Source organism: Poeciliopsis prolifica, unplaced genomic scaffold (genome assembly GCF_027474105.1).
Source record: "Poeciliopsis prolifica strain line A6 unplaced genomic scaffold, Auburn_PproV2 SCAFFOLD012, whole genome shotgun sequence".
Taxonomy (NCBI): Eukaryota; Metazoa; Chordata; class Actinopteri; order Cyprinodontiformes; family Poeciliidae; genus Poeciliopsis; species Poeciliopsis prolifica.
In genome coordinates, this window is record NW_026562387.1 from 14,031,116 (window position 1) to 14,055,786 (window position 24,671).

The 24,671-nt window shown below is 36.9% G+C and overlaps 1 protein-coding gene across 3 annotated transcripts in view; it reads left to right on the forward strand.

The window, feature by feature from the left end:
• The first annotated feature begins 6,563 nt into the window (after nucleotides 1-6,563).
• Nucleotides 6,564-24,671, forward strand: part of pou6f2 (POU class 6 homeobox 2) — an 83,780-nt gene continuing 65,672 nt past the window's right edge. For 2 of the 3 annotated variants that reach the window (XM_055037953.1, XM_055037955.1), the window contains exon 1: nucleotides 7,227-7,567. In XM_055037953.1, the coding sequence (XP_054893928.1) occupies nucleotides 7,396-7,567 (172 nt within the window). In that variant the 5' untranslated portion in view covers nucleotides 7,227-7,395. Of the gene's footprint in view, nucleotides 6,678-7,226; nucleotides 7,568-24,671 lie in introns of those variants that run through there. The other variant, XM_055037954.1, reaches the window with a different exon arrangement.

Here is a 24,671-nt window from a genome sequence, read left to right on the forward strand (position 1 = left end):
TGGGCAAGTATGGAACGCAAATGCACTTTATGCGGTTCTACTTTGAAATATAAACAACCGAGTTAAGCTATCACCTTCATAGCAATGAGCCAGCGACGCAGCGTCAATAAACTTGCTTATACTAACTCATTAATTGATAACTTTCATCCTTAAGCCAAATCATTGTGAAAATCAAGAAGAAAGATATCACATCTACCCAAGTCATACAGTTTAAAAGGCAATTTTCACAAATGCTATGGAAGTAAGAAAGTAGACCAGAAATTGATCTATACAAGTGTGAAACCTAAAGCTTGGTGGTGGTGGCAACAGGCTGTGTACTACCTGTGGTTCAAAACCACTTATTCATTCTAAGAAAATCTAACTTGTAATATCTATTATTGCAGAGAGATTTTTGATACTTATGCATTTACTTTGTGCACGGTATGTTTTAAATTTATGTTAATATTACATTATGAACACCTCAAAGTAAAATATTTAGATGTAGAAATTCCAAGAAACTACTAATGCAACCTGGGATCTATATAAGGGTTTTGTTAATTCATTTTTTTCCCTCAAAACCCAAATACTTTCCAGACGTGGTTGTGCATTTTCACAAAGAAACAAAGTCAAATTAACTTATTTGAGTCTAAATGTCCCAACAAGTTCAGAGATTTTTTAATGTAAGTTGTAATATTCCTTAACACTATTTTATGCATATTTGCAGACATTCCTGAGGAAGATGTTGAAAGAACCCTTCAGACATTGGTCGACTCGCGCGGATCCTTTGTCACGCCGCTGACAGCCGTAGTCCAGATGAATGCCAAAGGTATGATTTGCCTCTTCTTTATTGAGATTGTCTCACACCTCCGTCTTGCCTCATCCATCCTCAGGAGAATCCTAATGTACTGATACCGAGGGGGGATATATTTTTTTTCTGTACAATCTGCTTAGCAATGATTTATTGATTGCTGCTTCCACCCTTACGAAGAATTACCAATCCTTTTTGGGAAATCACATTTTCACACCTTTCATGAGTGTGTATGTGGCACAGGTCTCCAGAGGCAATGAGAGGGGGGGGGGGAACTGACTTTGAGGAGCAGCTATGCTTGAATCTCTGCGGTGTCGCCCCTCTGCTGCCAGCGGTTAATGGTTTTCTTCTATGATTCTCTGACTTTCTTCCTGTTAATCAGTATTTGTAGTATTTGGTGAGTAAGTATCACCTGATTTCATATGTATTCACTCCTTCTCCAAACCATGAAAGCACACCGTTCACTCATAATGATCACAGACTTGCCCCTCTAAGGCATAAGCAGCTCATAAACAAAAAAGGAAAATAATAAAAAACAACCCTTGCCCACATAGGAGGAGTCATATTAGTGGACCGAAAGCTTTGATGCTCCAGAATGTCAGCTCCACGGATCGATCTAGCACAAAAACACACACGCACACCTGACCAATCAGAGGCGCCTATCTGTTGTGGACCTGCTGGGCACGGCGGTTTACAAGCTTCAAAGAGCTCCTTTTAATACACTGCTTTGATAGCCCTCAGCCTTCACTGGCCCCACCGACTATCCACTGGGGAGCATTTTAGCTTTAGTGGGGGAGAGAGGCATAGCTGTTGATCATATTAACAAGCTTAAAAAAAATAAAATAAAAAGTATCACCTAAAGTTTAGGGGGATTTTCAACATTTAGCTTTTAATCTAAGGATGGATAAGGAGAAATTGAAGCAACAAATTTTAACAATATTTTAAAAAGATGAATCTTTATGTTTAAATTTCTGAAATTAATAGTCATATATTCACATGCAGTGAAGATACAAGTTTAGTGGCATTAGTAAATCTCTATGCAAGAATCAATTCAAATGCAGCAGGATATAGAGAAACAGTTTGGTTAATAACCCTAAGGGGGAGACAAACTATCATCTACCAAATCCCATTAAGCATCAGCACCTAACCCAGTGTGAATTCACATAGAAATAATAAAAAACAGCTATGTGGCAATAATTGGGCTGTCATATTTTTGGTTATTTTTTTGTGTGCTATCATAAAAAAACAGAATTAAGTTATTTAGATGCATTTCAGATTTTTTCATTTGTCATCATTATCTTGTTTTGACATTTTCAGTTGAATTACTACATGTAGGATGAGACTTCAGAAGAAAAAAACATCAATATGTTTTCTCTTGTTGACATCCATGTCAAATATTTTGGAGCCTCAAATTATTTGCACATAAAAGTGGATAAAAAAATAATGAAACTACTTAAAATATTTTCACTCCAGCCATTAAAGCATTTGTTAAAGCATACTGTTATGTCAGTGGATACCACTTTGCATGGTTGACTTACTAAACTACATCTGCTTAATATTTGCACATTCCAGCAAACAAGATTAAAAAAACATAAAAAAAAAATAAATATTAATTATTTGCTTTTTATATGTAATTCATTAGCCCTGCCAGTTACTGATCTCTTGATGTACACTAAGATCTAGAGGAGCAAGTAGCTCATGAAAAATTGAAAATACAACCACTCAAAAAGTTGTAATAAATTACAATATGCCTACTATGACAGAAAATTAAGAATGCATCTGTTTATTAGTCCTTTTAACCTGCAAGTGAATTACAGCTTTATGCTGGTTTTCAACATATAAGGAAACAAGAAGCAGTGGATTATCTTTTCAATTGCAGAGTGTTATATTATTTTAGTCTCATAGGTAAAAAAAAAATAATTTTGTTGAAAACAGAAGGTTAATCTGAATTGGAGAAACTTCCATTATTTCCAAGTTTAAGAGCAGCTCAACCACCAAATGATAAATAAAACAAAATACCTTGCTCAAACTCAGCTTCATAACTTCTTCCTGCAAAATCTTCTTGTTGATTTTAGTTTTACAGATAATATCACACAGCAAGATTAAACAAACATCTTTGAAAAATATCAAGCAAAGAAAATAGCTTTCTTTTATTAATGGAGTTGTACAATTTTAAATGCAACAGAATATGTCTAGAACACCTATAAATGTTCTTTACATGTTTGGTTTTAAACAAAAATTCCCCATTTAGTTCCTTTCAGCTGGAGGAAGTTGATAAGACCACCAGCACTTAGCAGAGATATCTGATGACTCTCAGGACCCCACTAACTACCGATTCTGCTGCCTGTGAGGGTATGAAGAGGGGGGCATTGAGTGTTTTTTCTTGTTCCTGCAACCTGTTTTAGCGTTGTGGCCACCCTGATCCAACAGAGAGGAAATGAGACAGACCTTGTCCCCCATTATTGCTTAATTGTGACAAAGTAACAGTTATACTCAAAGAACTGTTTTACATTTTGTCACACTGCAGCAACAAACTTTAAACAGTGGTATTTTTTGTGTAGGTCAGCACAGTGCATAATTGTGATGTGGAAGAAAAATTAGAAATGGTTTTCAGTTTATTCTCCAATAAAAACAGGAAAAGAGTGGTGTGCAGTCGAATGCAGTCTGTGCGCCTTAATTAAATCATGTACAACCAATTACCTTCAAATGACACCTAATTAACAGAGTTTGCTTGTGTGTAATATGATCTCAGTATAAGCTATGCAGTGAGGGGCTCTGAGGTATGTAGAGAAATTTGAGACATGAGACTTAGAAGAATAAAACTGTGGAGAAGTTTAAAGCAGGGAACCATACCAGGCATTGAGCAATGGCTAATCCATTGTGAAATCAAAGAAAGCGCAACTGCAAACCTACAAAGACAGTTTTTATTACTTTATTTAACCAGAAAATATCCATTGAGATTTAAAGTTTTGCTTACAAGGTCTCCTGGGCACAATAAAATCAGCTCAGGACAAAAATACTTAAAAAAAATGAACACACTATAAAAAACATCAGAGGCCACTAAGCTATAAGGAAAACTAAAACAAGTCCAATGGCGTGTCATAGAAAGACCAATTTAGATAAAACAGTTGCATTTATATGTCTGACTATTTAAAGTGTTTAGTAACTGTTTTAAACTCAGTCCATAAAATTAGTTCCTTCAAATCTAGCTGATTTTGGAGCAGAAGCTGAGAATCTGTTAGACGTTTTTCTCCAAATTATATGAAGCCTTGCCACTACTGGCAATAGGGGCAGCTTTTGCAAGCAAAACTAATAAGCACCTGTATTTCATCAAACATGCAGGATAGCTTTACATATGTGCAGTGACAAAGCAGACTATCCAATAATGAGCTAAACTTCTAAGGTTTGTGATGAATCTCAAAGCTTTCTGTGATTAAACACTGTGTGGAAGCTTTTATATATACTCTCTAATATCAAGCAGTCAATAGAAGTTGCTAATTTCTTTACCTGAAAAGAGAGACAGGATTTTATTTGGAGGAATTTTTTTCAGTGTTGTTAATGTCGTTTTCATTAGCAATTGAATACTGGGTGGAGTCGCCGTAGCAGGGCAGCCACAAAGTCCAAAAAGTAATGTGACGCGACACAACACAACACAACTCTACCCTAAAAAAAGAGAATGTTGCTCCAGATTTAAAAAAAGTTGACCTGTAGTCAAATCAAGTTGGTCAGACTGACTTTATTGACATTTGCGTAACATGACAACTTAAAAAATTTACTTGGATAAAATTAATTTGATAACTTGCGATGCGACCAGTTAACACAACATATTTCACTGTTGTCACTGTTGAGTTTTACAAATGGTGGGCATGATTCTTGTAAATTAAACTTTAGACACAAGCAGTGACTCCAACCCTTAGCCACTCAGTGATCTGATGTCATGTTTTCAGCTCAACTCTGTGCGCATGTAACCTCAGTAAAGTAGTTTCTGTAAAAGGGAATTGGTACCATGTAACTGTTACTAATGTAAAACAATTATAACCCAGTAAGAGATAAGGTTCTGGTGGAAAAAGGGCAATGTGGGCCTCTATCATATGTCACCGTCCCAACGGTAACATATGGTAGTGGCTGAATCATACTGTGGAAATGTCACAGATGAATTTGTGATTTTTCTGATATTTATCAGCAGAAAAACTGCAAAACCTTAGATCATTCACACTTTTGCAATACTTTTTGTTAGTCTATCACTTTAGCTGGCAAAACATAAAAAAAGTTTAAGCGGTATGAATACTTTTATGAGACTCTATGACTTTAAAAATTGATACCTAAATATATTATACAATCACTAATTGAAACCAGTGATGGATTCCTTTATAACACAATTTTAATATTTATTTTTATGTTTTTTTTTTTTTACAAAAGGTAAGAATGTTAACTCATCACCTAAATTTTTAAAATACACATCCAGTTCGATGGCATGATTGCAAATAGGCAAAGCTCATCTTTTGGATGTAATTATGTGCTATGTAAGATGGTGAGAGATGTGCTGCCCTGTTATCCTACAGCCTTAGAGGCCAGTGGAAGATTAGAGCTGTGATCTCATTCCCAGCACTTGTTTGGAGTCTGTCAGGAAGAGAAATGCCAGCATTAGAGAGGTACCGCCACACTCCTGATATGATGAAATAAGGAGAAAAGGGGAAAGGGAAAAAGATGGAGGGATGGACAGAAAGGACCATGCCCTTCTCTGAAGTGTCAGTAGCTTGTTTATTCTATTTTTCATTGTAGCTGCTGGGGCAAAGATTCCCATTTTTCCTTTATTCTTTCCCCTCCACCTCCTGACAAAAAAGCACTGCTCTCATTTTTTATAGGTCTTGCAAACTCTCATGCCCCAGTGAAAATTACATTGTGAAACGGTAGAAATTTCAGGGCCTGCCTGTGCTCTCCGCTGTCCCTCGGAGCTTTCAAACAGTCAACAGACTGTGAAGAATAAATAATAAAAAACTATTGATTATTTTGATGACTGCAAGATTCAATTAGGTATTAATTTTGCCCTCCAGTGGACCTATCAAGCAACTCAAAGAAGAGGCAGTGGGCGGTGGGAGGTGGGGGGTGGGTCCGAATGCATGCAGAGCGCGGCCAGGCTCAGACAGAGGGGAAAATGTGTTTACGGCGGCAGGCGGAGAGGCGCATCGATGTGCAGCGTCCCACATTTAAGTGCTCCGCAAATGAAGCCCTGATGAGTAGTGACATTGTTACCAGGGATATGAGTATTGACCAGTCGGCTCACGGATTTTAATGACAGCTTAAACTACTTCTATTGATTAACATTTTCATAGATTATCATGTGTCATATCAGAAAGGGCAGACTGCCGTGATGGGCACATTAAAAAGGCCCCTGTGGGCAGCAAGTCATCGACTATCCTGATTGACGCAGGGGATTGTTGATGCGCACAAAGGGTGAGGAGGGAGGAAATAAGACCCTCACTCTCCTCCTTTTTCTGCGCTTATATATATATGTGCTGGTCACCTGTCCTGTGCTTAGACATATTTAGGTTGGAGCTGATTCATAAATAAGAAAGAGGGCCGTGGTTGCACTGCGCCTCTGAGCCTGAGGTGGGGTGAACGCTGTCTGAGGAGCTTTCTAGTCAGAAGACACAAGGGGGAAGAGACAGAGGGAGGGAGAGGGAAAAGGGAGGAGGTGACATCTTCAGGGGTTTTCTTTGGAAGTTACCTCCGGCTTGAACGCGTGGTCGCAATTCAGACACAGATAGGTTGAAGAAGCGGCTCCTGGTTGGGTGGGAAGGACATTCTGACCGCCGGGTTGTTCCATGGTGGCTTTGCTTTGAGCTTGCTGAAACCTCGTTTTTGACGTTTTCTTCTGGAGCTTGGCGAGGTAGGAAAAGTTATTTTTTGGAAAATTTTCTTGAAGCAATTCCAAAATTAAGTTTCTAATATTTTAAATGTGCCCTGATCATTTTTTTAGAAGTTATTAATGGTTCACATTGTTTTCCACTTGACCGATTGCTGCTTTTTGTTAAAAAATGAACATAATTGGCTTCATGTCTTACTTAAAGTATAAATTGGCTTTTGCATCAGAGCAAGATGTCACCTTTAGTTTAACTTTATGTCCCCTAAACGTGAAAATTGACGTAATTGATATAAATTCTAGCTCACATACTTCCAAATTCATTTATTTGTCACCTCACTGTAAATAGCTGTCATCTCTGCTTATGGCGAAGACGAGGCACATGTCAGGTAGCGGTGAGCCCTTAGAGATGGATGTATGGGCGTTTTAGGTCTGCGGGGCACGATGGCAAAGCCACGCGATCCGTAACATCCCTTCACCAGGCAGCAGCCGGCAGGATCAGCGGGGAAGCACCAGTCTCGGATAAAAGAGGGAGCTGAGGAGGGGAGGGAGCAGGAGAGAGAGGGAGAGTGATGAGTGAGCAATAGGAAGGTGAAGCTGGGGTATAGAGAGAGAGAGTAGAGACATAGAGAAGGAGTCGCTGAGGGTGAGACGCTGAAGCAATCTAACCAGGGGCTTTTTCTCTCCTTTTTCCCCCCTCTCCTCCCTGTTTCCCACCTGCGCTCCCAGCTCCCATCAGGATCCGATGATTACAGGGCAGCTGAGCAAGCCGCTGCTCTCCCTGCGCAGCGACATGAGCGCGGCAGAACTCCGGGCGGACGACAAAGCGGCCACCCCAGACAGCGATTTGAACGACGAGCCCCTTCTTCTGCCCTCGGAGGCCACGGACAGAGAGGGCACTCCCAGCAAGCTGTACGGTGAGTCTACTCTGCAAACCTCCGGGTCCACTTATCGGCCGGCTCGACTCCGACTGAGGTCCGCTCAGAGTGGAAGCACAGAGCTGCAGGAGATGGGACAGGTGCAGAGTCAGGCAGAAAACTAAGTGCATGAATGAGCAAGTTGAACTTTCTTAGTGGTTTATTGTAGAAGTGTAGAAACTTTTTTTCTTTTACTTAATTTTTAAAGCTGAATGAGGAAGTTTGTGTGGAATTGGCTATATCCAAAATCAGATAAATTGAATATAGTTTTTGTGAATGTTATCAGTGTTTTGTTTTAGTTTCCTATAAGTCCTGCCACATTTTATTTTTAGTAGCACCAAATCTACATAAAATCTTTTAAAAAGTTGAAATTACTAATTTTACTGATTTTTGCCTTTACAACTCTAATAAAGTTGTGCTTCACTAGGTAGTTCCACCCCAATAAAATACAGGAAGAGTGATAATTTAAATGTATATTAAATGGGCTATAATGTAGTGCTGAGTGACATTAATATCTGCCCTATATAGATGCATCACCTTCATAATGTAACAGAGGTTTTAATTGTTATTCTAATATATAATTTTTCTTCTTGCAGATTAAAATTTTAATTAATACATGCTAAATTTCTAATTGGCTACTTTGAATATCCTAAATAAATTAATTAATTGAAAATATGTTTTGGTATATGACTCTTTTTTTATTAATCAGTTGTGTGGAGTGATTCAATCACTGGACCTTATTATGAATCAATAAACCAAATGAATGAATTAATAATCTTGAAGATTTTCTAATTAGAATTTTCAATTAAAGAAAATGTTAACCCTTAGGCCTATATTTTATGGTTATTTTTATTAGAAATATAACAGGATGACTGAAAATTAATACAGACATGACGTTGATTCCTGAGTATATAATTAATGTGCTGCAAAGAACAAATAAATTACTTTTGAATTTATGACTTTACTGACAATTGAACGAGTTTCTCCCTATAATTAAAAGATTCTAACCGTTCTTGTGACATTTTCTTTTATTGAGGTGAGATTTTTTTGTACAAAGCTTTTTAACCAAAGATAATCCGTAGCACTTACAGAGCTCCTTTTCTTATCTTTTCATATGTTTTATTGTTATTATTTGTAGCTTTATATGTTACTACATTTGTTAAGTGGATAATGACAACTTTAGAGTATATTTTTATGCAAACATGGCTTGTTTTATTTCTCTATCAGAAGTTGTGTACATCCCTGCTGCCGTGCTGTGTGAAAGTGTATAATGTGTCATTCGAGAGTTTGGCATCCAGTTATTTTTGTGGCGGTTATATTGAATTTACACTGCAGTAAACTGTGTGTTTTACTTGTTTGTCAGGATTTAATGAAAGTTGTTAACGGGACTCACTTGCTGACTCTTTGTGTGTGTGAGTGCGTGTACGTGTGTGTGTGTTTATGTTGCCTGGGAAGTGGCAAAAAGTATGCCAGAGATTCCTTGGATTGAGGCTGCCAAACATTTGAGGCAGAAAAATAAACAAAGAATTTGGAGGCAGTAGAGCCAAATTTTCCTCTGACTTGGAACTCAGAGTTAAGCTCTCTGTTAAATTTTAGTAATAACCTCGGGTTAGTCCTCTAAACAAGGACTGCACACTGCAGGATTTGTCTCGAACGGGTTGCAATTTGGTTTAATAAGCATCAAGTTTCTTCTTTCTGCCTGTTCGATCAGTTTTTATCTGACTCCTCTAATGTTTCTCACTTAGCTTGTTTCGGGTTCTCCTTTCATATACATTGGCGCCACTAGATGCACAACTTTTTATTTTCCCTACTTGTATTTATTTCTGGATAACTACTTGTAAAATTTCATACAGAAACACGTGAAGGTGTTGGGGATAAAAGGAATTAAAAAGTTTTCCTTGAACAGTCCACTCGGAGATGGACGCTGCTCAGTCTGCATGTTGTTAATCTGAACCACTCCCGTTTCTGTGCACTGTAAGCTTTGTGGGACGCTTGTCCCTGCCCAGTGGCAGAGCCTTGGGCTGTGCCAGCAGCTGCTATGGTTTGGGAGCTGCTGTCCTGATGATTTTTGAAGAATTAACAAGCAAATTGTGTCCTGTGTTGGGGGGATAAACAGGAGGAATAGAGGAACTTTGTGTTTAATAGCTTTAAAACTAGAAGATGCTTGATGTGATACTTTTTCAAGTGAATTTGTTTTTCCTCATGTGAAAAGATTTTTTAAAATTAGTTAGTTTTGTCAGTGTAAATATTTTTGAAGCATTTTTTTTATTTAATGGGTTGCATTAGATGCTATGAAGCTTTTCCAAAACAAATGTTAAAAGAAAAACAGAATGATTCTTCAGATGTTCTATAAACTTCAAATCTATAAAGACATTTTATAAAGTGCGGAACATTTTGGATAATATTATTGGTTCTGGTTGAGTTCTATATGTCAACATCTATGTTTGAAATTATGCCTCTACATTTGCTTATTTAATTATCATGAATAGCACAAATATGGAAGAAATTCTTCTGCAAATTTAAACCAGACTTTACTCTGTTTTCATGGTTCTCTTCATGTGGTTTCGAGCTGAGAAGAAGCCACAATATTTACATTCTTGCAGTTTTTTGGGGTAGGGTGAAGAATTAAGAGATGACGCTATCTTCTGACTCTCCACATTGTTCACATAAATATATTTTGCACTCTTATAGAGTGATCCAGTTTCAGGATTGTCAGACGCTCTAACCACCTCATTGTGTTGTAGACCTTCAGAACAAAGTTCACAAATAGTTTTAAAAAAACTCCTTAATTTTATTCAAATTTATATCAGATTTTAATGGTGGTGATACCTCAACTTTAATCATTAAACAAAAAAAGTAAATATGTATTTATATTAGTTTTATGTAATTTCCATCTGTGCTAGAAGTCATTTATTTGCATCTAACATATTTAAACTTAAATGTTGTTTTTTTTTTGTATGTCTTTATTTTAAATCTTATTTATTGCTGTAAAACAGCAGTGAAAAAGCAGGAGATGAGGTAGGTAGTACCATTACCTCTCTGAGGGGGGCATAAATGAGCCCATCAGCAAATCCCCTTCTTTTTTTCTTCCAACCAGAAACAACCTAGACAAAACCACTGGCTAAAAATAAAAAAATCAAGTGCAGTGCTTCCTGAGTTTAGGTAACTTTTGAAAGAACAGAAAATAATTTCTATACCCACGCTCAAAAATCTATGTAGAAAGTGAAAAAAGTTTTACCAAATTGGTAATTACGCAAATAACCCTATCCTGGGTTGCAGGTTTAAAAACTTCATTGGAGATACACATTTAGCAGAATGTTACTTTATTAGCATTCTTTATTCCTGTGAACGCCTAAACCATGGCTTATTGCTGAAGATTTCATTCACCAAAAGATGTTATTTTGTTAAAAATAGAATTTTCTAAACCATACAGAAATTTATCAAGCTAATATTTTCAAGTTTATACAGACCAAGTCAATAAATTTGAATATTACAGAGAAGCTCATTTATTTATTTTGAAAATAATGAAAAACATAATTATTTGATTATGTTTTAAGATATGCCTGTCCCATTTACTACCAGAAATAAGCTTCAGGTGAATGAAAACTTTTATGATTGAAATCTGCTAAGGATATATATGAGTTAGAGTTTTACTGTATAAAGAGAGATTTGCAGTTTCTTAGATGAAGGTTCACTGGGTTTCCTTGACAATATCATTAAGTCTATGTGTGAATGCTAAAGTTTTCAGACTTTTTATGAAATTTTACTCAAAGTCTGATTAAAATGACCCTGCATGCATTTTCCTCTTCAAACCTACCGTAACATTTGTGTCTCACAGAGTTAGTGTACACCTTTCACATTAGTGTCTTAACACTGTTCATACTGTAAGGCTTTGTGGCAGTATGAAAAGCAGAAGTCAGCTGGTAGTAAACAATCGCAGCACTCACGTTTGTCTCCAGTATATTGTCAACCTTCCACAGCCTTCAAATGCTCACTGCCGTGGTGAAAGGGTCATTCTCTTCCTAAAAGCTTGCCTGTGCAAATAGTCTTCCACTTCAGGTAACAGGGGCTACGAGGCACAACAAACATCTTGCTGCCTTGTATTTATTCCAAGTAGAAGTGGACATTAGGTGGGAAAGCTGTGGTTAGTGGGGCAAGCAATTTTTTTTATTTTTTTTTGTGAAAGGACAAGATGGTGTTGGATGCCTACAGTTTCTGTCTTCTCTTCTCAACCAAATCTCCCCCCATCAAACATCAACAGACAAGATAATAAGACACTCAGAGCACAATTCTGTATTATATTCAGCAACCAAAGACTCATCTCTTGTCAGTTTGCATTTACTCTCCCAAGGATGTGACGCTTCTATCATCATGCTGTCAAAGAGAGCCAGGCTGGAAAGACAGGAGCACTCATTTCATACACTTACTGTCTGCATGAAATGGTCTGCACTTATACGGATTCTGCCAAAAATGATGGTACATTTTCACAAAGGTCACCTAGAGACCCCCCACCACCCACCATCCCCCTTCCCAAAATGAATCTTCATTGATTTCTGGTATTGGAGGTCATTCAGCTAAAAAAAAAAAATCTGTCCACCATGGAAGGTACAACTACCCTAATGCAGTTTTGTCTTATTTATTTCACTTTTTTCAGGGTAATTAGACTTTATGTACAGATTGTGCACTTGAGTGGTGAAATGTGTTTCAGTTGGATTATTTAACACACAACTGAATCTTTAAAACATGTGTGGTGTGTCTTTCTATTTCAGACTCATTTTAAAAATCACTTCAGAAATGCAATCAAATGTTTTTTCATTTTGTACTGTCAGCATCACTTTTATTTGAAAGATGAAAACTTTAGTAAACATTATTTTTATTTGTTTTGCTCATTTGCTTTTGAAGTTCATGACCTATGATTGACAAAACAGTGTGAGTATAATATTTTTGTGATACTTCTAGTACTAAATTAGCATTTCTGCAAAAAAAAACCAGTAAGTTTAACTCATTAACCGCCTAAGAACATGTTTGGTGCTATGCAGGTTAGTTTCCCAGTGTAAGAAAACTTCATGTTTCACATCATAAAAATTACAAAGTGCTCCACAACAGAATTTCAGCAATGGAGTATAAGTAAAAACCAATAACAACAACATTTAAAACAAAAATAAATGAAAATTAGAAAAACTATGAAGGTGCATCAAGTTACTTCTATAGCATGGCTTTGAATTTGCAAAAATAAAACTTGGTCTAATCTCCTTTAAGTGAGAAGCTGTATAAAGTGCAAGAGTGGCTAAAGCTTAGAAATGAACACAACCTGTCTCTTTCCAGCTTGTCGCTGCACATTGTTGGTCCGTTGGCTGGAAGAAAGCTCTGAAAATATTTCAAAGTTTTAAAAACTAACTATTTCAAACTACAATTGTGTGTGTTTTTTCTTTTTGCATACATCCATTGGCTTTTATGATTTTATTGATGTCGCTCTTTATAAAATTACAAAAGTACAGGTACCAAAGTTAAATTATATATGCAAAACTCTATTGCTTTTTCACATGTCATACGGTATGGATATTCCTTGTGGTGAATGCAGTATATGCAAACACTAGAAGAGAATTTATAGCTGAAGTTGGCATCAGATTTATGGTGTATGATTTGATGCTAAATTAAAGGATGGGTAAAGTATTTTCAAAGCATCAGGAAAGTTCTTTACCATCTCTAGTTGAAAATCAAATCTATCTAGCTGCATAGATTAGCTATCTAGACCAATGATGCATATTTTGAGTATGTGAGGCTTTTGAATTACCTGTAGAGACCCCAGTTATGTATGGGACATGTAGAAAGACCCCGGGCCAGGATTCATAAGCAGTCTTTTTGCTGCAAGGCAACAATGCCAATACCTGCTCCACTGTGTAGCTCATAATTAGTTCAGTGCATACCGTAACCGGTAGAATTTTTATCCAAGGTTATCATACCATGAGAATTTCATACTAGCCCATGCACAGCACATGTCTTACATAAAAGACCCTTCTTTCGTGTAAAAATCTTTCATCTACACGTCAGACATAAAGACACACAAACACGCGCTGCTTGAGGCATGAGTTCTTATTATTTTTGTGTAATCAGCTCAGTGAGCAGGATGCATGGTGGGAAAGGCTGCTTGCTAATGCAAAGAGCCTTGTAATGTTATGTGGTGAGGTTAAGTAATAAAGAGGCGCAAACCCGGCGCTGAATGGGCCACGCCGAGTAAATAAGAACGGATAAAGTAGAGCGAGCGGGGGAACAAGTCTCTCCCCAGGAGGTGGATCTCATTATGGGGATTTCAGCTGCCTGCACACACTTGAAAACAAGCCTAATGCGTGCCTATAAAGCAGGTGTATTACATTTGCTAATGTACCCACAGTGCCCATGGCTACACCAACACAATCACTGAGTGGTACGGAGGACAGGGAGAGAGGATGAGTACAAAGTGGACTTCTTGTTTTCATAACAAACAACAGCAAAGGTCATCTGGCTCCACGGATGCTTGCTTATGCAGAAATGACTTTGAGAAAACACACAAAACTTCAAAATAATTGACAAGATAGTTCAACCCATTGCTTTTGTGATTACTTTTTTGTATGTCTTGAATAGAAACAATAACATTACAGGTTCTATAGACAGCTGGGGAGAAAATAGATTGAATTTCCTTATGCATTTACTTTAGCAATGTACTTTCTTTAAGTTGAAGAATCATTTTGAAAAAATAAATAAAGTAAATGTATGTGCAGCACATGCACCATAAGCAATATCACCATGCCTTTCATGCAGAGCTAACAAAGAGGAATCCCATCGACTGGCATGGACACGGTTGGTGTTGTTGAGATGTAATTGAAGCTGCAAGGGTCACATTTTCAGAATTGAAATTACAGTCTTGTCTTTGACTTGTGTGGCATGAACCAGGAGATGCATCCCACAACCCTTGTGTCCTTCACAAGCCTTTATTATTTATAACGTTACCTCTTTGAGCAATGACCAGTACTAATGCATAACCTTCTGTCCTTCTGGCTGATTCGCTTCCTTTGAAACCAAAGATTGAGGCAGGAGAGGTGGGTGTATTGGAGGATGAGGGGGTGTAGGCAGGAGAAAGTGGGGGGTAAGGGGTAGTATAGGGCAGTGAAGATCCAGGCTATCGAGAAGTTATTATGTTTTTTTTTCTTTATATCTCAGGATGTGGAATAACACTGTGATGCTTCTTTTCTCTTGAATAGAGTTATAGGCTTCAAAGCAACACTATTTCCTGCCGTTCCTTCTTCCATTATTAGCTTGCTCCTCTAGAATAATGTGACAGGGTTGGTGGAAGAGGTTAGTGTGTTTTAGCCTCCACCGTTACCAACACATGAGCATACAGTCACAGCTATTACAATACTTTTCATAAATAAAAGTTTTTATTAATTATTTGGTACTATGATTAATAGTACCAATAATACCATTGTTGGCTCTCAATGTTAGAAGGAACAACTGAGAATGGGGAGGGAAGGGAGAGGCAAAGTGGGACAATGGTCGCTGGATAGCCTGGAGGTTCAGGCTGATGTGTTGAGCATGACATGTGGGTGTCTGGCCCCCCACCTACACACACACGACCATAATCTGTGTGCTGCTGGCCTCACGCCCCACCAGCTACTGCTAAATGTCCTGCAGTTGACCAGACAACTCAGCAAGCTTTTTTTTTTTTAAAGAAAAAAGACCCGATATACAATTAAAATTATATTACAGGAATGATATTGCGCTTTTTACATTCTCAGTGATGCACAATTCTGTGAAAACAAAGTAATTGTAATGTGAAAAACTAAGATAATAATGGACGCAATGCACTCTTTTTTTACTGTCACTCTGTGAGCTTCCGCATATTGCTCAGTAAAATCAGATGTGCAGATCAAGCACAGGGAAACTACGTCCCACTAGCAAGTATATTATTCCAGTGCAAAACAAAAAAAAATCAACCTTTTAAAACAATCATTAATTTGGGTTGTGATTGAATTATTTTTAAAAATATAAATATTACAAAATATATTTTGTTACATGATATAGAGTACAAATATTAAAATATATGAGGCATAAAGTGTGAAGAAAAAAATATAAACTATATTTAGTATAAACGTGTGAATTAAAATAATAATAATAATAATATTAAGTTTTATATAAATTATGAGTATATTAATATAAAATATTCAAATGTTAAATATAAATATAATATAAATTGCAGTGTTAAAGTTTTATTAATCAACATATAAAATATAAACAAAACAAAAAAAATTGACATATAAGTCATATTTGCTATGAAATTCAGATACAATATAAACACATAAGTATATTTAATAAAAACTAAAATAAGTCCACAATATAATACAGAATATAAAAAATATGTTTATAGAAAACAAGATTACTGATAAAGTATATAAAATTTAAAATTTGATTATAATGAAAATAAAAAAATGTATAAGTCATGAGTACAATAATATGAGATATTCAAATGTTAAATATAAATACTATACAACTAACATGTAAGAGGAAACTATTATATTTCCTACTATATGTTATAGGAAAAATAATATAGTTCTTACATAGAACAGCTTGTTAAAATCTCAGCATTCTTAGATGGTAAAGAACTTAACAGATGATTAAAAATAATTTATGTAAAACTTCTTGAGAGAAAAGTTGAACATTTCAACTGTTTTGCATTTAGGTTTGAGAAGTAGTCTCAGCTGTAGTCATTTGAGTTGCAGTACTATAGACAAGGAGGAGTTGAATGACAGAGATGGAGGCCTTTTTTCATCACTTGGTGGTCGGCAGCAGAATCCTATTTACTGCAAATATCATTTAAGTAATTTAGAGGGAGGAGCAACATTGAAGCAGGCATCTCCTAAAAGGCTTACAGCTCTCTAAAACTAGTCTTCCTCACAGCGCCCCACCTTCTCTGATGGCAGTAAAAGGATGAGGGTTCATTTGGATTATTATTTACCTCTTTCATCCCTGAGCTTATCAGGTTGATGTTGCTTTGGAATGAGGGGGACGTTCTGTAGCAGATGTGCTCATGTGCAAAGTGTCCGAAGTCCCCTGTTAGGAAGAATACCTAAGTCCTCTTTTCTCCTTCTCCTCTTCTATCTTCCCCTCTCCATCAACCCATCCCTCCTTCTTGACCTTTGAATTTGGCATTGCCTCTTCTCACCTACTTACCTCCCTCTGGTCCCTCTTGTGCTTGTGCTGCTTCCAGCTTCACTTCAACATGAAGGGAGAGACAGGTAAGAGCTGAAGCAGAGTACCCTCCTGTCCGAGAGCATTTAGGTGTTGACCCGTGTCTATGAGGGAGAGCTGGAGTGCTTGCATGTAGATTTCCCACTGATTCATCAGAAACTTGCAGGACACTGTTTTCTTTTTCTTTGCATTCAAAATCTTTAACCATCATAGATGCATATAATTCATATCATCCTTTTTCCCTCTCCTGTCCTTCCTCTTCCCCTTCTGTCCTCCTGAGTCTTTCCTCCACTGCTTGAGGCTCAATGATCACCTCAGAAAAAGTCACAGAACTGCTGAAGTATAAAATCCTTTTTGTTCAGCATACTCCATGGCACCACCTCCTGTGTAATTCCCTAACTCTGTAATTCTGCTTTGAGCCAGAATAATGAATGAGATAGATTTTTCCTCCCCCTGTAACGTCTACGCCCTTGTGCGGTGAGGAATCAGGTTTTAAAGTCGAAGGCCGGTGGGAGATCACTGTGGCCTCCTCTCCCTCTTTGCCCTGCGTTGCACTCTTAATTAAGGAAATGACAGCTCTCCTAGCACCAGCAGTAGCGCTAATGTAGGTAATAGTGTTACAGGCAGACACTCAAAAGTCAGTCTCTGGTGATTTTCTATCCCCAGAATCACTATTGACCTATCCCAAGCAGCCTCTCCACCTCAGCCTCTAAACAGAGTATTACTTAGGTCCACAGGGAGCCATCTGACTAAGAGCACCTGGAGTTATTGGCAGCAGATTATGCTCTGTGTTATTGTTAAGGGCTTTGGTGGGGGTAATGAAACTGAGCTAAATCACAGGTGATTTGGGCTCTCTTGCATTCTACAAGGAGTTAAGTAAATCACTTTAAAGCTTGCACTTCATACTTTCTTCTGCTTGTGTGTAACAGTAGGTTGTGGTTTGCCTGGGAGACATGAATGGCAGTGAAATGGCCCGTCTCTTTCAGCTCTCTGTAATCCCAAATAATTTTTTTTCCAAGTAATATTAGTAAAATCAATTTGACAACATTCTGGGACACTACGTTGTGATGTATTGACGGAATTAAACTTTGTGTGCGGTGCGGTTGTACTCCATCGAAGAGCTTCCTTTACGCTTCAACAACTCACAGATACCTATCAAACATAAACGGTCAGAACCAGAGTTTCCAAAACAGCAAACCGCGATCCAGAGCTGATCCCAATTCACAATTTTACACTTTTGAAGTCTCATTGTAGCGATATAAGTGGTCATCTTTTACTTAATGTTACAGCAAAAATATTGATGCTTTGCAACTATGTCACTAGTCATGTTTTAGCACATTGACGGATATCTGAAGTGAGGAACGGAAATATTTAAGAGTGAATGTGATTGTTTTTGCCAATATAGATATGGTTTCTACCTGATCAAGTCAAGATAATTTGTCTGTGGAAGTAACACACCTGGTTGGGGTTCACAGACAACAGTTAGAAATATCTAGCTTAGAAACCGGCCCATATTTACTCCTTCCTGACGTGTTTGTTGACTTGATCAAACTGACTTTATCTGAAATTACTGTTTCATTGGATGCAATGATTGTTGATCTTCTTACCTTGTAAAAAAATGATTGGTGCCAGCCTCCAAATACATAGATTTCTGCCAGTATTTATCGTTTTCGTCTTTCCTCATCAAAAATATGAAATAAAATGACTAGTTTTGTTTGTATCCTGGCTTGTTTGTGCAGTCTACGCACAGCCATGGTTGACAGTTGTTACTGTGAAATCAACTAAATATCAGCTGTTTGACACACTTTACAGGAGTTAATGCTTTCTGAAGAGCATGACATTGTCTGCAAGGGTCAATGGCGAAAAGGTGCAATATTGCATTCTGCAATGATGATATTAACTACAATTAAGCCACATTTTGACCACTATTTTTTTTTCAACATAATGTTCTCATTTTAATTTAGTTTTTGGAATATTTTATTTTACCAGAAAAGACGTCAGAAAAACCTGGCTGACATAGCGATATGAGTCACGATGAAGGGGTTAATGTGTGAAACAATAGAAGGAATGTTGGGGAAAGCTATATTTTATTCCAACTGTGGGTCCCTTCAGACTCACTTAATTATTGTGATGCCTATGCTTGATGTGAGCTTTAGCTTTTATCTTTCATCAAAGATTGTGCACAGATGGCCTTTAAAATATAATACCCTGCCCTTTTTTTTAAAGTCAATCACTATAAATTTGGATTGTGTGTATATATATATATATATATATATATATATATATATATATACTTTACACTTTTAATGTTGAAATCATAATTTCATGTGGTCCATTTTTGCTTTGTGTTAACCTGTAATTATTTCACTCAGCAAACAATTAGTAATGTAATTAAATTTGATTATTTAATCCTTTTGAAATTTTAGCACTAGTATTATGGATTACATTTCAAGAGAGACAGAAGAGAGAGGAGGGGGGAAAAAATGACCGACAGCATCTTAATAGCAAACTCATGCACTCAGCCAGACATTTTCAAAAGGCCCATTATAAAAATGGGGGCCGGCTGTTCAGTGTGAATAGCTCAAATCGTTACCAGAGCTCTCTCATACATTTGACAACTTACATAATGCATTTCCACTAAAATAGCTTAAGTGTTAAAGCTTCTTTTATGGGCAAAAATTGATTCATAAATGCACCGAGGCGAAAGCTAACGTGAACACAAAGCTTTCAATAACACCATTTCATACAGATTGTCAATGTACGAAGCCGCTGCATTAGACGAGGTGGCATGCTGATTGCTTTATGAAATCCGGGCTAATTGTTTTGTGCTGCAGTCCTTGGGGCACCCTGCATTAAGACAGGCTGAATGAAGTCAAATAAATATAGCTCTTTGCACCCCCCCCTTTTTATATATACACACACACCCACACACACATATCGCAGAGGCCTTCTGCCCTACGCTGCATTGAAAGTCACTCTCCAGTGGCCACTTTGGTGATCAATGCAAGCGAATTTATTTGGTGGTGGATATTGGCAATATTTCAGTGACATAAGTCACATCAAATTGGACCCCGTGCTCTGCAATAAATATAATTAGTTCCCTTACATAAAGGAGTATTTTCGATGGAGATGTCATGTCGCTGTCGGCGGGAGTTTAGATTGACAGCAAGAGAACGACTGTTTTCGACTAGTCAAGGCCAGGACGTATATTTATAGGCTAAATGGGCTTCAAATCTTCTATGCAAACCTTCTATTTAGGAGCACTTGGGTTGTTTAAACAGAATTTGTGCAGGAAGTTAACAAAGTAACATGTTGAATGTTCTGCTTGAATGTGTCTCCCCTGTTTTTACTACAGTTTGGCCTCTTCTTTCATCTCCCCTCACTTCAATATGTCCATTCATTCCATTTTATCCACAGTGTGACCTGTGTACAATCACAGATTCAAAGAAATTTCTTTTAAGCAAAGGTTTGATCATGAAATATGCTTTTTAGCCCCTTTTGAGCACAACACTAATCTCCATCTAGAAATACATTAAATAATCATTCATGCGGTTATTTCTTAAGAAATGAAAAGCTCAACATGCACAAAGCTCCTAGTGATAAAAGAGGAATTGAAGACTGACTCCCTGGGCGTTTCTGCAGTCAGCTATTAAAGAAATTACACAAATCCTATGAGGGAATCTGTGCATGAGTATTTATTTATTATCGATTTTTGTCTCCTGTGATAAACATGTTAACGTTACAGATATTTGTGAAGAGATGAAGCCTTCTAAATTATTGTGAGATGATGTGATGAAAGGCATCAAGCAATCGTTATGCGGCAGGTCTCCCACTCTGCTTATCAAATAAAATACATTATTAATGAGCAATATCTTAACGAAAGTCCTCAGCTTTACTGTTTGGAGCTTATTGATCATTTTATTTTGTCATGTTCTTTTATCATAAGCTGAATTTCCTCATTTGGCTAATTGATTTTGCAATGATGGTAATCTGATAACTCACCGCCTTTAAAGTCACTCAGTAAGGCTGTTTGGTTTTCTGTTTTCATCACAGTGTGACGGCTGCATATTTCAGTTGATTTACAGTACAAAAAAATAAGGGAGGGACAAATAAAATCTTAGAAAACGTAATAAAATCCACTCTCATAGCATTGCATTTTAGATGTTCGGTTTTGGCTTAAATTAATAAAAAAAAATTTCAAAGTACAGTAACATTTCAGTAAAATGATATTTGCCCCATGACACTTTTCCTGTTTTTGCTTTTTTGATGTGACAGAACAAATTTTAATACTGGCAGAGATAGCCTGAATAAAAGGATAGTTTGTGAACTATTTTTAACAGAAAAAACAATACAAAGTCGTCTCCGATGTCCACAAGACTTTCTGGTGCGACATGTCAGTTGTTTTGTCTTTTATATTTCAAATTTTTTTTGTCAGTTCACCTTTTGATTGGCTACACATCACATTAAAAAGCCTCCATGCTATTTTTTGTGCTCACTTGTCCTCGGGAATACCCTACACGTTGGCAATCCAACATGTTTATTAGAAGCATAACCAATGTTCTTTCAAGCAGATAAGATCACTATTAACATACCACACACAGCAGGAAAATCAAGATTATCTTTAGAGCCATCATGATAATCGAAACATCAAAAATTGGCTCAAAAATCATCGTAATTATCTTGCTGTGTGAACCAGTCATAAGTATTGAATCATAAACACTGACCTCAGTGGTGTGTGATGCTTTGGATGTTGCTCTGTGTTCTTTTGTGACCTCCAGGATGAGTTGTCGATGCTCTCCTGGAGTAATTTAGACCGACGACTCCAAGGAAAGGTCAGCAGCTTTAGGTTTCCTCCATTTGTGGATAATGGTTTTCAATGTGATTTGGTAGAGTCACACAGGCTTTGAGACCCTTTCCACACTGATGGATGCCAGTCACTGTGATCTCAACTATTTTTTATTGTCATAAGATCATTCTATTTAATAAATCTATAGCTAAATTAAACCAATAAATATGGTTAATTTCAGTTATTTTTTTATATTAAAGGGCAAATATATTTTCGTGTTGACTGAGGTTGGTCTAAATAAATAAATGAAAATTTTTGTTTGTATTTACTTAGGTTATCTTTGTCTGATAGTTATAGTTTTTGGATAAACATTTAACTGAAACATTTAAGTGCAAGAAAAAAAACATTTTCAAAAAATGTTTTCTTTTACTTGATTTAAAGTCTGATATGTTCACATTGATCCTAATTCCAGATACTGAGTGCACAGGGTGGAGCCATGCAGGCACAAAGTTATCTGTAATGGGTGAAATAATTGGTGAAAAGAGACTGGCTTGTCAAAACAGCAGCAGCGTTGCGAGGCTGATAAGCGGGAGGATGCGGACCTTTATCGAGAAGCAGGGCCATCAAGCCAGAGGTAGAAACCAGCTAGAAAAACCAGGCTTCCCCCTTGGGCTTTCGCATCAGCCATCAAATGCGTAAGGTTCATTTGGTAGGTCACATCATTCACCAATTACTTGGATTTTATGCAAAGATGAAATGATTTTAGTTGGCGGAAGGGGGGCTTAAGATGTACCATGTAAATATATTTGACATGCAATGAGATCTTCTTGGCAGGACTCTTGAAAAGAAAGTTTTTGTTAAGAGCTTGAAACCACTGGATGGCCTGTAAAAAAAGAAAGAAAAGATATAACTAACATTAATTTACTCTTCTTTTACAGTTGTGATTTTCCTTTAACTTGATTCTGCAGTTGAAATGTAATAAGATTTTTTTTAATTCACTTCCATCTTTGTGTAGCTTAAAGTTTTGTGGATATTAAATGCATTTATACATGTTTTTCTATGAATATTTCTAATTCTGGGCAGTAGTCTTGTAGTGAGTGTACTGACACACATCAAAGTTTTGCACAATGATCATCTTTTTTCTTTTGGATTAGGACTGTTGTCATTCTTCCTGTGAATATGCTTGTCATTGTAAATAATAGGAATTTGATGGTCGCAAATTACAATCCAAATAGTGAAAGAATGTTTTTTATAGAGCACAACCAAACGTTTTACTTCACCTTATGTTCTTCATTAACCATTATATTACATGTTTTCAAACATCCCCCAAAATTGAGGGGGGTATTCAGCTTTTGGTTATTGTTTATCAAGGAAAGAAATTTAAATCTGAATATATAGGTATGGCTGTAGGAAATGCGATGTATCGTTTTCCTGAAGTTTTAGGTTTTCCAAAATTTCACTTTTGCAGTTATATTTCTAAATTCCATCTTTTTCATTCTACCCAAATTTATTAACCCAAAAATGTGTAATTATAGAGTGAATAAAAAAAATTCAACAAATCAATAGCCAAATAGACCCACCTTCAATGTTATTCAGGTTTCCCAAATGTCATCTTCCTAAAATAAAGGCCTAAGTAATTTGTTTTTTCAGAAGTGATTTTGGTGACAAAGTATGAGTGCTCAGGTTCAGCAGAAAATTGAAGGATTTTATAAGCCTTTTCCTGTCAAACAATATGTGCAAACAAAGAATTTTATGTTTTTCATGTTTTATAAAAGAAAATTGTCTTTATATAAATGTTCCAGATTTGAACTTGACACCAAAGTATTTCTCACAAAGAAACTTGGAAACAACAACCCCTTGTGCAACCAGCACTTCTATATTGATCATTTTTATTTTAAAACTCTCAGAAATCTTAATTGAAGTAAATATGTCAGTTTTCTGTGTTTAAGTGTCGTGTCCCTACGGCCCTCAATTGCACTTCGAAGGAATATCTGAAATGGCAGACAAAACCTCCAGTAAACTCTCTCCTCGCTTCTTCTGATTAAATGCTCAAACGTTTGCAGGCGTGTCTGGCTCTTGTTTGCTTACTTCTCCATTTTTCTACTTACTGCTTTTAAGTAGTCATCACATGTATTCCTGTACTTCCACTCAACTCTGCGCTAGAAAAAACATACTGTAACGTTTTCTCCTAACTCATAAACATTGCTAGCTCTGAGACTTTTGCTAAGTTTTGAGTTAGTTTTATTTTTTTCGGAGAATGTCAGTGTTTGTTTTACCGGATTGAAGTTAAAATTCTCATGTAGGCTATGTGAACCAGAGAGGAAAATTTTTGAAAACGAGTCACAGAGTCCAAAATTTTCAAAACGGTAGTTTCATACTTCAGTGTGTACATGCGAGCCACGTCTTTTTTGAAATAATGACGTCATTGCTCCAGCTTTCTTTGTTATAGTTGCACAAAACCTTGCAACAGTGTCACATTATTTTATTTTGCCTGAACAAGACATATTTTATTCTCAGTTTGCATAATAATCAGAATTAAGCGATGATTTCATTAAAAGCAATGGGAGATACTTAATGTTTAATAAGTTTAATAGGTCTTATTCTCAGAGTTTTGATGTATTTAACATGAAATCCTTCATCTAGCATAAATCAGTCATCAACTACCAAATTCCCTTACATTGTGATGAAACACCTCTTCTAAAGCTGGTGTGTCTACAGTGAGGTATCATGTGACGCTGATATCATGTAGGTATAAGTTTAAGGGTCAAATCAGCCTCTCAGACCTTTCAGAGCAGCCCACGCTGGATGCACTGCTGAGAGATTATGTGAGATAGAGATTGCTATGATAACCAATCATCTGTGGCCTTTATTTTCCCTGCAGCCATCAGCAAGCTTATTATCATGTCCCTGTCTGCTCAGCTCCACTCTGCCCTCATAGCAAACAGGTCTAATTGTGTCTCATAGCTGCAGGCTCAGAGCAGAGAGGGAGCGGTGGGGGGAGTGGGTTTAGATGAGTGATACTCAGCGATGTAAATGGCTGTATAATATGGCCCCAGCGTTTGTGGTGGAGCTCTATCTCTCTGCGGTAATCTGGGC